The 12,830-nt window shown below is 37.7% G+C and overlaps 1 protein-coding gene across 1 annotated transcript in view; it reads left to right on the top strand.

Moving 5' to 3' along the window:
- ARHGEF33 (Rho guanine nucleotide exchange factor 33) overlaps window positions 1-12,830 on the top strand; it is a 99,769-nt gene that overhangs the window by 45,324 nt on the left and 41,615 nt on the right. The window contains 2 exon segments of the mRNA XM_043986881.1: window positions 2,559-2,618; window positions 10,810-11,034. Of these exon segments, the coding sequence (XP_043842816.1) occupies window positions 2,559-2,618; window positions 10,810-11,034 (285 nt within the window).

Genomic DNA, 12,830 nt, shown 5'->3' with positions numbered 1-12,830 from the left:
ACATATTTTCTTTTGTTGTTATGTAGATTAAAAAATCTATTTGATAACTTCCTCCCTTTCTGTTAGATTAATTTTGTATGGACACAGTCATTGAAAGACTAAGACCAGAACACTTTTTGACTAGATTGTAAACTATCCATAGGGCAGTAAGTTAATGGCTCCTCTTTCTTTTGTATATCTGAATTATAGTGTAGTGTCATGTATGCAGTTGGTGATATATAAGTGCTTGTTTAATATACCAGTATTTGAAGGGCCTGTAATTTTTTTGGCATAGGCACTTCCATGATTAATGCAGATTGCAACTCCTCTATAGCTTAGTAGATGTTCTGAGTTGCTTTGGCTGAAAAATTCATCATACTGTAGCCATCCTTGTGATCTACCTGTAGCCTACCAGGTAGGCTGGTCCTCAGAAAATAGATATAGTCATTCATCCTTGGGCACAAACTCCAAGCTTTTCCATCTTGGTGTAGGACCTGTTAGCTTATATTTCACTAGCATAGCCTTCAGGGACTCTAGATCATTCCTATACCACAATGAGGCATCAGTGTAGGATTGTAGTTGAGGTCTATTGAATAAACTAATTTAAAATTTAGCCAATCATTGATCTGACTGATTTTTTTCACTATATTAATCAATTCTATAAGTGTTATATAGATTTAGTCTAAGACTTATTTAACCTATCCAGACAAAATCAACATGTGCAAGACCCACATGAAAATCAGAATCAACTATAGAAAATAGATTTTGTTTTATTTAAATTTTTTTCTTTTATGGAATAAAACAATCATTTCCATAACATAGTGTAGTGTGCATAAAACTGCAAATTGACTTTGCTTTATAAAAAACAAACAAACCATGAAATATACCTCATCACTTTATTTTCATTTAAGTTTTATGGGAAATCTGAAAATTCTGAGTCCCTGAAATGTAGATAAATATTTGTGGTCTTTTCACCTAGTGCTATGGGAAGCAGAAAAGGAGGATGGTAAGGTTGGGAAAAAGGAAGGGATGGACTTGGCAAATTCATTCATTCATTCATCCATTTATTTATTTACTCATTCATTCACTTACTCATTTGTTTATTAATTCATTCATTTGCTTGGTTTTTGGTTTGTTTATTTATTTATTTATCCATCTATTCATTCATTCATTTATCTATCTATCGATCCATCCATTCATTTATTTAGAATTTTTTCCCTACCTTACATGTAAAAACAAATTGTAACATCAATTAAAAAAAAAAACTTTGTGTTCCAAATTCTCTTCCTTCCTCGCTATCCCCCCTTAAGAACTCAAGCAATTCAATATAAGTTATACATGTGCAGTTGTGCAAAACAAAGAAACTTTAGAAAAAAGAACGAAGAACCACAAATTATACTTCCATCGTATTCAGATCCCATAAGTTCTTTTTCTGTAGGACTTGGCAAATTGAAACCAAGCCAATGAAATTTTTTTGCGGGTTGGTTAGCATGTTTACAGAGCATCTGGGTGGTGTAGTGGACTGAATACCCAGCCTGGAGTCAAGAAGATTCATCTTCCTGATGAATATTCCTCCAGTATCTTTGCCAAGACAACCCCAAATGGGGTCACAAAGAATTAGACACAACTGAAATGACTGTTTACAGTTTAGTTTCTCTCTCACACTCTCACTCTGTCTTTATGTCTCTGTGGGTCTGTCTCCTTTCTGGAAATCCGAATAAGCCAACTCAGGTTTGGATTTTAGCATCTTGAAGCTGTGCCTATAGAGCATGAAGGAGAAAACTCATAATCATATGAATTGTTGAATCCAATTGGTTTTAATCATTTAAATCCACTTGAGGGAGGGTGCCAAATTAACCTGATAATGGTAATTATATTCTCTTTCCTTTGTGTGGTACACATGTAGCTCTAGTTATTCATTAGGAGTCTAGCTATACCAAGGTTAATATGAATTTGAGAATAGCGTGCCACAGAAAGGCGTCCTATTATGGTCAATTGCGTTTAGTTGTTGTTTAGTCATTTTTCAGTTATGTTCTACTCTTCATGATCCCTTTTGGGGTTTTCCTGTCAAAGATCCTGGAGTGGTTTGCCATTTCCTTCTCTAGCTCATTTTACAGATATGGAAACTGAGGCCAACAAGGTTAAGTGACTTGCCCAGGGTGAAACAGCAAGTAAGTTTCTGAGGACAGATTTGAACTTAAGAAGATCAGGTTTTTTCTGACTCTAGGACTGGCATTCTGGAGAGTTGTGCTTTAGATTTAAATTCACCTTCCCAGAGCAAAAATTTCAGAAAGGGCTTCTATTACTCAACATCAGTTGAAAAAATTTCCCTTCATTATCCATGGCTGCTCAAAAGAATGAAAATCTTTCTTTTTCTTTCCTTCCTTCCTTCCTTCCTTCCTTCCTTCCTTCCTTCCTTCCTTCCTTCCTTCCTTCCTTCCTTCCTTCCTTCCTTCCTTCCTTCCTTCCTTCCTTCCTTCCTTCTTTCTTTCTTTCTTTCTTTCTTTCTTTCTTTCTTTCTTTCTTTCTTTCTTTCTTTCTTTCTTTCTTTCTTTCTTTCTTTCTTTCTTTCTTTCCAGGCCAAGAGTCCAGACCAGTTCATGCAGGAGACAGTAATGTGAAAGGAATAATGAGTCCTGGTGAGCATAAAACTTTAAATTTTAAAAAATGTATATCTTCTGTTTTTGTACTACCTTACTACCCAAATATATTCCTTTTCCTTCCCTTGCCTAGATAGCTGTCCCCTGTATCAAAGAATAAAACAGAGGGAAAAAATAGTTCAACAAAAGTGAACTATACATCAACTAAGTCAGACAGCATGCAAAGTTCTTGGATGCCCCACCTCTCCAAAGAAGGGAGGGAGGTACCTTTTCTGATCTCTGTTCAGGGCCAAGCTTGGTTCTTTTAATTACACATATTTCAGGCTTGTGGGTTTTTTGTTGTTGTTGTTATTGTTGTTCTTTCAATTTACATTGTTGTAGATATTGTGAATATTGTTTTCCTGGTTCTGTTTACTTCACTTTGTATCAGTTCATGTGTCTTTCCTTGCTTCTCTATAGTATTCATATTCATTGTTTCTTATAGAGTAGTAATACTCCATTACACTAACGTATCAAAATTTGTTTAGCTATTCCCTAATCCATAGGTATCTACTTTGTTTCTAGTCCTTTGCTACTACAAAAAGTACTGCAATAAACATCTTAGGGTACATGCTTATGGGGATTTTTTCTTATTTTCCTGGGGTATTTCTAGTAATGGAATCTTTGGACATTTTTGAACCTTTCTTAGAATAGTTCTAAATTGAATATGAAGAACATTCATTTGTCCTTTCCTTTCCCTTCATGCTATCATCCCTTTTGCTTTCTTTCTTTCTTTATCCTCAAAATAGACACAACAAAACTCAGGCAAGCAAAGTTTCTATAATTTATAATATATAATATTTAATTGAACTTAAACATAGTTATTAAAATAACTATGATAATAACATAAGTAATAAATGGCAAAGACTGAGTCAGTATAGAACAGATTCTTAGCTTAATTCTATTGGGGGGGGTGGGGCAATGAGGGTTAAGTAACTTGCCCAGGGTCACACAGCTAGTAAATGTCAAGTGTCTGAGGCTGAATTTGAACACAGGTCCTCCCGAATCCAGAGCTGGTGCTTTATCTACTGCACCACCTAGCTGCCCCTGTTAGTTTAATTGTAAAGAGGGAATAGTAAGGAAGCAATTAGAGTAGTCTCTTTCTGATTCATCATCCATTAAGTCAAGTCAAGTCAAGATGCATTTATTAAGTGCTTACTATATGCCAGGCATTGTGTTAAGCTCTGAGAATACAGAAACAAACAGAAAGAAAATCAGTCCTTGCCTTTAAGGAACTTACATTCTTTTTTTTTTTTTTTTTGGTCAGGCAATTGGGGTTAAGTGACTTGCCCAAGGTCACACAGCTAGTAAGTGTCAAGTGTCTTGAGGCCAGATTTGAACTCAGGTGCTCCTGACTCCAGGGCCAGCGCTCTATCCACTGAGCCACCTAGCTGCCCCAGGAACTTACATTCTTATGAGAGATGGACAATACATAAAAAGAAACTGAAAAGGAGGTTCCAGGAAATTATTTATGTTGGAGCACAGTAGAGAAAGTCTGGAGAGTCAGGACTAGAGCTGAAGAAGAATGAAAAATGACTGGCCTGGGTTCTTTCCTTGAAACAGAGGTTCTGGAAGCAACCAGTCAATCAGAGGAAGGGAGTGCATGGGTGGAGTGAACTTCCAGTGTGAGATGGCCAAAGTCAGCATAAACAATAAATGAACATTTATTGGGATGCCAGAAACCAGAGTATATGCAATGCAGCAATCAGTTTTCATTGGGCCAAATTGATTTTTTTCCACAGAATATCAGAATTGACAATCTATCTTTAGATGAATGCGTTACCCTTCAAGGTGTATTTTCATCTTATAGGAGGAAAGCAACCCAAAAGAATGACTCTGATGGAATTCTAGACACTGTAGTATCTAGGTCAGGAAATTATTTTGAGATGGGAATCTTCCCAATGGCCCTTCCCTATCTCCCTAATACTTTGACTGTATATAAGGCTGGCTATGATTACAACTTTTAATTCTCCAATAATGACTATACTGCCTGGTCTGATAGCTTCCTTTTGTTTTACTTTTGTCTTTCAGTTTAGGACAGGTCTGGCAAATAGCAGATGCTTAATAAATGCTTACTGATTGAATGACCCTCACTTCGATCATCCTATTTTAGGCTCTCATTATTTCCTTTTTTTGGGGGGGGGCAATAAGGGTTAAGTGACTTGCCCAGAGTCACACAGCTAGTAAGTCTCAAGCGCCTGAGGTAGGATTTGAATCCAGGGCTGGTGCTTTATCCACTGTGCCTTCTAGCTGCCCCCTACCTTTTTTTTTTTTAAGAAACAATTTTTTTTCTTTCTTTCTTTTTTTTTTTTTAGTGAGGCAATTGGGGTTAAGTGACTTGCCCAGGGTCACACAGCTAGTAAGTGTTAAGTGTCTGAGGCCAGATTTGAACTCAGGTACTCCTGACTCCAGTACTCTATCCACTGCGCCACCTAGCTGCCCCAAGAAACAATTTTCTTATTCTGGATTGAATACCCAAAAAGTGAACTTCAAATAAGTTTTTCTATGAAACCTTTGACTTTAATTTCCTGCCACTTGCTTTTCAAAAAAAATTAATAAAGTATTTAATTTTTTCCCATTACATGTAAAGATAGTTCTCAACCTTTGTTTATACAAGCTTTCCAATTTCAGATTTTTCTCCCTCCCTCCCCTCCATCTCCCCTCCCCTAGACAGCAGGTAATCTGATATAGGTTTTATATATATATATAAATACACACATAATAACATTAAACATATTTCTGCATTAGTCATGTTATAAGAGAAAAATCAGAGCAATGACGAAAAACCTCAAAATAGAAAAACATCAGCACCAAAACCAAAAGAAATAGTATGGTTTATTCAGCATCTACTCCACAGTTCTTTTTTTTCCCTTGGATTTGGAGATCCTCTTCCATCATGAGTTCCCTGGAACTCTTCTGTACCATTGCATTGGTGAGAAGAATATAGTCCATCACAGTAGATCAACACTCAATGTTGATGATACTGTGTGCAATGTTCTTCTGGTTCTGCTCATCTCACTCATCATCAGCCCACACAAGACACTCCAGGTTTCTCTGAACTCCTCCTGCTCATCATTTCTTACAGCACAATAGTATTCCATTGTATTCATATACCACAACTTGTCCAGCCACTCCCCACTTGATGAGCATGCCATCTACTTCCAATTCCTTGCCACCACATAAAGAGTAGCTATAAATATTTTTGTACACGTGGGTCCCTTTCCCCTTTCCATGATTTCTTTGGGCAAAAGACCCAAAAGCTGCCATTTGCTTTAAAAAAGTATATAATAAATTATTATTTTCAAAATTGTCCTGCTTCTAATTCCTTCTGAACATCCATCTGCTCTCTTCTGTGCATTAAAAAATATTTCAGTGATCCTCTTTTTTTGGGTGGTGGCATAATTGCCAAGCCCTCCTTGTAGTCCTGATCCTCCTTCCCCATTAAAAAACAAGAAAAAGGAGCAGCTAGGTGGCTCAGTGGATAGAGCACCGGCCCTGGATTCAGGAGTACCTGAGTTCAAATCCGGCCTCAGACACTTAACATTTACTAGCTGTGTGACCCTGACCCTGGGCAAGTCACTTAACCCCAATTGCCCCACCAAAAAAAAAAAAAGGAAAAAAAAGGGAAAATTCTTTTAACAAATACCTTTAGTCTAGCAAAACAACTCCACAGTGTCTATTTCAAAAAAAGGAATATTTCTGTACCTTGTGTCCATCACCTCTGAGTCAGGAGATGTGTAACACGCTTTATCATAGGTCCTTAGGAGATATGGATAAACATTGCAATTGCTCAAGAGTTTGTAAGTCTTTTATAGTTGTTTTTGCTTATAATGTTGCTATGCTTGTATAAATTGATCTTTTGATACTACTTGTTCCACTCTGCACCAGTTGAAACAGTCCAGGTTTCTTTGAAATTGTTTCTTTCATAATTTCTTATGGCACAATGATATTTGATTACATTCATAAACCACAATTTGTTCAGCCATTTCTCAGTAGCCTAAGAGGCAAAGGCACTTCCTTAGGGACTAGTTTTATATTCTTTATTCTCTCTTTTAATTTCCCCTTCAGGATCAGGAAGTTTATTTTGTTTGTGATTACTTCCTCCCCTGAATTATCTTCCCTCTTAATCCTACGTCCCCTCCCAACAAATCCTTGTTCATTTCCCTCTTGGGTTTAAATATATTTCTACACCAAATTGTTTATGCATGTATGTATGTGTGCGTGTGTGTGTGTGTGTGTGTGGTGTGTATGCATGAGTGGAGGTGGGGGTGTGTATGTCAACCCTACTTTATTTCAGATAAGATTGAGTTTGATCTGATGCTCACTCTCCCTACCCCTTCTTCCATGTTTGTAGTCTCTTTTTCTTCTTTATCCTAGTTATGAGAAATAACAAGTTCTACTTTTTTCTTCCTTTCTTCACTATCATAGGACACTAATGTATTACTAATGCTATGCATACTAATGTTAGAATATTCTTTTTACTTTCTCTTCTCTTTCCCCTCTCCAAATCTTCTGCCATAACTATTGCACCCCTAGGACCTCTTTTTTTTCTTATTAACTACCTCAAGACCCTTTGAAGACATCAAGGTTCTAAAATGACACATTTCCTTTCCACTTATTAGAGTATTAGGACTATTCATCATCTAATTGTTCAAATAAATTTACCTTTCTAGGTTTATATTTCAAAGTTCTCACTTAGCTCTGGTCTTTTTATCAGAAAAGATGAAAAGTTCTGGAAAGTTCTCTATTCCATTAAAGATCTTTTTTTTCTTCTCCCTTTTCTTCTTCTTCTTCTTCTTCTTCTTCTTCTTCTTCTTCTTCTTCTTCTTCTTCTTCTTCTTCTTCTTCTCCCCCTCCTTCTCTTCCTCCTCTTTCCCCTCCCCTTCCTCCTCCTCTTCCTTCTTCTCCTTCCTCTTTACCTATAAGATTGTACTAAACTTTGGTTATATATACATATGGATATATATAAATATATACACAAACATATATACATATACATATGCATACATACATACATACATACATATGTATATATATGCAGCCCCAGTCTCTCTCCTGAGCTTTAGCCCCACATCACCAATTTTTGGACTTTTTAAACTGGATGTCCTAGAAATATCTCAAATTTAAGAAGTCCAAAAAGACCTCATTATCTTGTCCTCAAGGCCAATCCTTCTTCCAAACTTCTATGTCCACAATACCCCTCATATCTAAATGTTTTTCCCTACTTACCCAGGCACCACCTTCATTTAGGCTGTTATCACCTCTCACCTAGATATTGCAACTACACCCTTATTAGTCTCCCTGCCATAAGTCTCTCCACACTCTAGTCCATCATCCCTACTGCTGCCAAAGATCTGAATAAGCTGCTCTCTCACTAAATAAAAATCAAATGGCTTTCCTTCTAGGATAAAATATGAGCTCCTCTGTTTAGCTTTTTTTTTTTTTTGCAGGGCAATGGGGGTTAAGTGACTTGCCAAGGGTCACACAGCTAGTAAGTGTCAAGTGTCTGAGGTCAGATTTGAACTCAGGTACTCCTGAATCCAGGGCCGGTGCTTTATCCACTGTGCCACCTAGCTGCCCCATTCTGTTTAGCTTTTAAAGATTTTCATAGTTTAGCCCCAGTCCATCTTTCCAGGTTCATTATATATTATTCCCTTTGCTGATCTCTGTAATCCCAGTCAAACTGGCTTTTCTCTATCCCTCATGCACTGCATTCCTTCTCCCATCTCCTTGTCTTTGCCTGGAATGTATTTCTCAACTCTGCTTTATAGAATAACTCTCTTTCTTCAAGATGCAATATAAACATTACTTTCTACATGAAGCCTTTTATGATCTTTCCAAGTGCTAGTATCCCCCTTTCTATTTCTATAACATTTAGCTACCTTGTGTTCATTTTTATTTGTTCTATGTTTATCTGTCTGTCCATCTGTCTGTCTGTCTTTCCCACTAAAATGTAAATACTTTGAGAATTTTGTTCTTTGTATTTATATCCCTAGTAATTATCACAGTGCCTGACACAAAGTAGGCACTTAATAATCCTTATTGTTTGAAAATAGAGTCTATTTTCCATTAGCTTCTCCTTTTCTCTACTGCTCAAACTCCATGACATCTTTCAGCATTCTTTCCTTTACTATAGTCTCTGATAAAGAGGTAGCCCTTCTTTTTGCCAAGACAAACTGCTTTGCATGTACTTTTTTTGGGGGGGGCAGGGCAATGAGGGTTAAGTGACTTGCCCAGGGTCACACTTGTCAAGTGTCTGAGGCCAGATTTGAACTCAGGTCCTCCTGACTCCAGGGCCGGTGCTCTGTCCCCTGTGCCACCTAGCTGCCCCCCTGCATGTACTCTTTTTTTTTTTAAGTGAGGCCATTGGGGTTAAGTGACTTGCCCAGGGTCACACAGCTAGTAAGTGTCAAGTGTCTGAGGCCCGATTTGAACTCAGGTACTCCTGAATCCAAGGCCGATGCTTTATCCACTGTGCCACCTAGCTGCCCCTCTGCATGTACTCTTGATCTAATACCCTCTCCTCTTTTCTAGAAGATTGTCCCCCCCAACCATCCCATCTCTTTATTGTTCAGTCTCTTACATTGTATTGTTTCCTTCCCTGTTACCTATCCAAGTTTTGCCCATCTTCAAAAAAATCTGCCCACTTCCTGAAACTATAACCTTATATTTCTTCTCCCTTTCACAGACACCTAGAAAAAACTGTTTATACACATTACCTCCACTTCCTTTCCTCCCACGCTTCAACCCTTGCAATCTGGCTTCTAACCATATCCCACAATCGAAACTGCTCTCTTCAAAGTTATAATGAATCTCTTACTTGCTCAAGCTGATTGCCTTTTCTCCAGCTTCACCCTTCAGGATCTACTATATTTGACGCTTTTGACCATCCCGCTCCCCCTGGTACTCTTTCCCCTTTGGGTTTTTGTGACATTGCGCTTTCTTTTGGTTCTCTTCCTGTATGTCTAACTCAGTTTCCTTTACTGGACGACCCTCGGCACATCACATATCCTGTGAGTTTTGTCTTAGATGCTCTGCCTTTTTCTTGGTACTGTCTCATCTGGTGACCCAATAAGCTTCCATAGATAGAATTATTCTCTCTATGAAGTTGATCTTCAGCTCTGTATATCCAGCCTGGTCTCTTTCTTGAACTTCAATCCCCTATCTTAAATGATCCACTGCACACTTTGAAATGGATGTTCCAAAGGCATTTCAAACTCAGCATACCTAAAACAGAGCTCTCCTAATTGGTCTCTCTGGCTCAAATCTTTCCCCAGTCTAATCCATGCTCTGTGCAGCTGCCAGAGTCATTTTCCTAATGTACAAGTATGATCATATTTTTCCTCTACTCAGTAAACTTCAGTACCTTCCTATTATTTCTGTTGTGGGGTTTTGGGTTTTTTTTTTTTTTGGTTCTTTTTTTTTTGGTGGGGCAATCAGGGTCAAGTGATTTGCCCAGGGTCACACAGCTAGTAAGTGTCAAGTGTCTGAGGCTGGACTTGAACTCAGGTCCTCTCGAATCCAGGGCCAGTGCTTTATCCACTGTGCCACCTAGTTGCTCCCACCTTCCTATTATTTCTAAGACCAAACACCAACTCCTTTGTTTTAGTATTTAAAATCCTTCAAAGCCTGGCCTCAACCTACCCTTTCAGGCTTTCTTCCTTTCACAATTCCTATGGTCCAGTCAATTTGATCTTCAAATTAAATATGGAACCTTCATATTAAACAGGGCATGTCATTTTCTGTTTTATTCCATTGCATTAGCTGTCTCCTTGCCTTGAAGCAGCTCATCCTCACCTCTTCTTTTTAGAATTGCTAATCTCCATCAATCAAGTTTCACCTCCTAATGAAGAGTTTCCTGATGCCTACCCAGCTCCTCATGACCTATGCCTCGAAATCACTTTTTATCTCTCTTGTATACAGGGTCCTAACTTAGACTTTGGCTGTATAAACGGACCTGTCTATGCATGTACATGTCTTTCCTGATAGAATTGGAGTCCCTTGAGGACAGGAAACCTTGTGTCTAGCACAGTGCTTGGCACACAGCAGACATTTAATAAATGTTTGTCGATTAATGGAAAGATTTGATGCTTAAATGGAATGTTTTGTAATATCCAAGTATGCCCTAAGGGGACTGGATCAGAAATACCCTTTAAAAAGGTCAAGTTTCAAGGTATCTTCTGTTTTTTAGGAGTGAATGCAGCAACTCCAGAAGCAGAAGAAAATCTTAAATCCTGCCTATCTGCTGATGTTCAGTCCAAGGGTCCTCTGACCTCTGGGCTGTGGAGACAGCCCAAGGACAGTAAGGAATGGAGTGAGGAGTATGGATCCAAGGATCACCCAGATAAACCGAAGGAAGCAGCCCAAGGCAGGCACAGCTCCTTAGAGAATGTTTTATGTGAAACATCTTTATCTGGTAAGTCTCATGTGGAATGCTGGATGAAAAAAATCTGAAAAGGCAAGCTATAGCCTGGCCACAATTTTAGGTAAAGTCCAGACTTCTTGGACTCAGGAGAACTGACCAACCCTGGCTTCTATTATTTGATACTGAACTAAGATCCTCTTGAACTTGGAGAATATAGATTAGGATGGTTTGTCATATTAATCCTCCCTCACTAGTTGTCTCATGAGGAAAAGGAGTGAGCCCTGAGTGAGTTTAGAACCACCCTCTTAAACATTCAGATCCTATTATTCTATTAAATTCAGAAAAATATACTGAGTTCTTACTATATTCAAGACATTGCACTAGAGGCTAGAAACTTTTACTGAAAATAAATAAATGATGAACAATCATACTTAGCTTACATTTTCCAATCTGTGTTAATCTAACAATTGATCACAAATTCCTACACTATTACTCCTATGAATGATGAATAAATACTTATACCTCATGTTTTGCTTTCCTAAATAGCACCATGGATTCTGATTATAGAAATTCTTACTAGTACCTGTCTGAATTCCCTTCGGATTTGCCCGCATCCATTTGCTAAAGCGATCATTTCTATGTCATTGCAACTCTGCTGTCAGCTTTCCTTACCAGCTTTTCTTGTCTTGATGGGTCAGTTTGACTTGCATGCTTCTGTACTTGGAGAGTTCAAGATTTCATCAGTAAGGTTATTCCTTTCACTGATACAAATGGTAACTTTTTTATGATTTTGTAGATGCCTTTTTTGCTTTGGATGAAAAAACTAATCATAATGGATATATAACCAGTCTCCTCAGTTTCCTGAGGGGGTTAAACTAGATGACTTCTAAGGTTCTTTCTAACTTTAAATATAATATCTTATGATTCTGTGCCTAAACCACACTTGAAGTCTTTTTGTCTTGGGAAAACTTGACAATTCCATACTCTGCAGACGTGGAGCCCAAGGTCACCTCCACATCATGATGAAATATCTGCAGAGCACTTTAGTGGAAGATGACCCAGTTTAAGCTCAGCCTTCTCGATTCGAGACCACATTTTCTTTCATGCTTCTTTATTTTTCATGCTGGTAATACCACTGATGGGGTCCTTCCCTTAAGCTATTAGTAGAACTGATGAGTTGAAATGTAGCTTTGGAAGCATCTAACCCTCCACCCCAATTTTACAGATGAAGGAATAGAATACAAAGGAGAGTGACTTGCTCATGGTTACATGACTAATGAGTGGCAGAAGTAGAGTGTGTGTCACAGGATTTCCGTTATATTTCTCATGACTAGTTAAAAGTATTACACAACTTCAGAATAAGAGAGGTAGTATCTTCCTAAGAGAAGGTATGGGGAAAAGGAAATGGTATCAACTTGTCTCTGAATTTAGGGAAGACTTGTAGAGAAATACAGAAAAGCTTATGAAAAGTGAGTAGATATACTTTAATGAAAGTTTTTGTTGTCTTGTTAAGAGGAAATACTAGAGAGAAAAAATAAAGCATCATGCTCTTGGGTATAAAAACAAATCTCTGGGGCAGCAGGTATGCTGAAGCACATAAGCTTTAGGAAAGAAACTTGCTAGGATGGTAAAATACACTACAGAAAAGAAGAGGGAGAAAAAAGAAAGTAATAACCATTTTAGTTTACAAGAAACTGAAATGCAATGAAGTTAAAGTTTAAGAGTTTTGTTTGTGGAAAAAAGTTTGAATATGTTTATATGTAAATAACTTATTTAAAAACACAAAATCTCCATTTTTAGCATTAAAATTATTCATAACTATTTATCTTGGATGATTTTGTTATTCA

Source organism: Dromiciops gliroides, chromosome 2 (genome assembly GCF_019393635.1).
Source record: "Dromiciops gliroides isolate mDroGli1 chromosome 2, mDroGli1.pri, whole genome shotgun sequence".
Taxonomy (NCBI): Eukaryota; Metazoa; Chordata; class Mammalia; order Microbiotheria; family Microbiotheriidae; genus Dromiciops; species Dromiciops gliroides.
This window is presented reverse-complemented; position numbering and strand designations above follow the sequence as displayed.